General features: G+C 37.6%; 1 protein-coding gene across 1 annotated transcript in view; it reads left to right on the top strand.

The window, feature by feature from the left end:
- The window catches only part of SPTLC1 (serine palmitoyltransferase long chain base subunit 1), a 56,095-nt gene that overhangs the window by 13,873 nt on the left and 40,222 nt on the right, over nt 1-2,000 (top strand). The window contains exon 4 of the mRNA XM_009287203.1: nt 1,490-1,583. Coding sequence (XP_009285478.1) covers nt 1,490-1,583 — 94 coding nt within the window. The remainder of the gene's footprint in view (nt 1-1,489; nt 1,584-2,000) is intronic.

Genomic DNA, 2,000 nt, shown 5'->3' with positions numbered 1-2,000 from the left:
GGGGGCCTACAGGAAAGCTGGAGAGGGACTTTTTACAAGGGCATGTAGTGATAGGACAAGGGATAATGGCTTTAAACTGAAAGAGGGTAGATTTAGATTAGATATAAAGAAGAAATTCTTCACTATGAGGGTGCTGAGGCACTGGAACAGATTGCCCAGAGAAGTTGTGGATGCCCCCTCCCTGGAAGAGTTCAAGGCCAGCTTGGATGGGGCTTTGAGCAACCTGGTCTAGTGCAAGGTGTCCCTGACCATGGCAGGGGGGTTGGAACTAGATGACCTTTAAGGTCCTTTCCAACCCAAACCATTCTATGATTCTATGATACTGTTAGCATCCGTTGTTTGTATATAATTATTCACTGGAATAAGCTTTTCTATGAGTGTTTTCTGCCTAACCATGTGTGTTCATTTAGAAGGTGGGGTAAAATTCTGATAGCAAAGTGTGGCCATCTTTTCATGAGGGCTGCAGCTTTGTCAGGGCAAGTAGTTAGTGAATATTAGTGTATTTTCTAGGTTTGAGAGGTGGAGCTGTGGGGGCAAATTGTAAATTTACCAGGTCTAATAGTATGGTGGGAATATACTGAACCTTGTGTTAGTGCCAAAATGCATAGGTATAGGTCTGCTCTTGTGAATATCTGCGAACCTAAGTAGTTGTTTCACTTAATAGGAATTCCAACATTTGGTACAACTCGTTTATGAGCAAGACAGAGGAGCAGATCCAGGTGTATTTTTAATGGCAGTCAGTTCCCCAAAACAGTTTGCTGTGCATTTGTATAATGCTACTACTGTGCAGAAGATGCACTGCAGGAATGCAGGACTGCTCCTTCGTGGGGTCAGGTTCAGCTTGTGTCACTTTAATGTCATGGAATGACAGTGATGAAGATGCAGGGCACATCCACTGTGTTAGCTGAAAGCTTTTCAAAGCTGTTTTGTAAGTTTTGTAATTGCTTGGTTGAAGCAACACGTGCTTAATTTTTAAAGTGAAGAGACATAAAACAAAATCCTGGAGTTTTTTTAAGTGAAATTCAGGCAGTTCAGTGTTTTTCTTAACTTGTAGTGAATAGCTTGGGCTTAAAGTTTATTTGCTTTGCATGCCAAATGTAGCCATTGAAATATTGTCAGCAACCAGATTTGGAGCAGCTGTGCACAGGCATTTGACATTTGAGCAGCCGTGTTTAATTTTGATTGTGAAAATTGCTCAGTGCTAGTTTCCACATGGGAAAAGCCTGTTGAAAACTATTGTGTTTGAGGAATAGTATAGGATCTCAACTGTAATACTTGACAACGCATACAAAAATGGGTGGACATAAGGTTTTGTATTTGGCTTAGCTTTGAGACTTCTGAACCCTCTTAAGTGATTAATTAAAACTTTTGATTTTGTAGTATTGAAGTGTATTTTTTACTGTTGAAAAACAAAACTCCTGTACTGTTTGACCGTTTATGAAAATGGCAACTGTTCATTCATAACAATAGGTCTGTAATTTTTTTTCAGTCCTCCCACCCATATAATCACTGTTAATGGCAGGGAATGTATAAACTTTGCATCGTTTAACTTTCTTGGACTTTTGGATAATGAAAAGGTTAAGGTGAGTTTTTCCAGTTCCTGTATTTGTGTGATTATTCCTCTTTTACTTTGTATGTTATATTGAAATTAAGAATGACTTCAGAAAGCACAAACTTTGTCAAGGAAGTATAGTTCTAAAACAGCAAGGAAGATTTATAAACCTTGTAATTTTGTGCTGTTTAAGTTTGTCTTTTTACTAAAGTTTAATCTGGTGTACTTACTGCATACTAGCTGATTATCAATTTAGATTAGTATCTAATGTCCTTAATCATTAGAATACAATGAACGATGCTTAAACACTTGTCTAAAATAGTTTTGATGTGAAATTAATTTATAGAATTCAGTACATTATTATACTTATTGTAAAGCAGGTCATGTTACGTGATGCAAGAACTGGCCTGTGTACATTGGTATAAAATTGTGTTGTGGTTTAACCTCA

This window comes from Aptenodytes forsteri, unplaced genomic scaffold (assembly GCF_000699145.1).
Source record: "Aptenodytes forsteri isolate BGI_AS27 unplaced genomic scaffold, ASM69914v1 Scaffold169, whole genome shotgun sequence".
Classification (NCBI taxonomy): domain Eukaryota; kingdom Metazoa; phylum Chordata; class Aves; order Sphenisciformes; family Spheniscidae; genus Aptenodytes; species Aptenodytes forsteri.
Note: the sequence above shows the minus strand (reverse complement) of the source record. Positions and strands in the feature narration are given on the sequence as shown.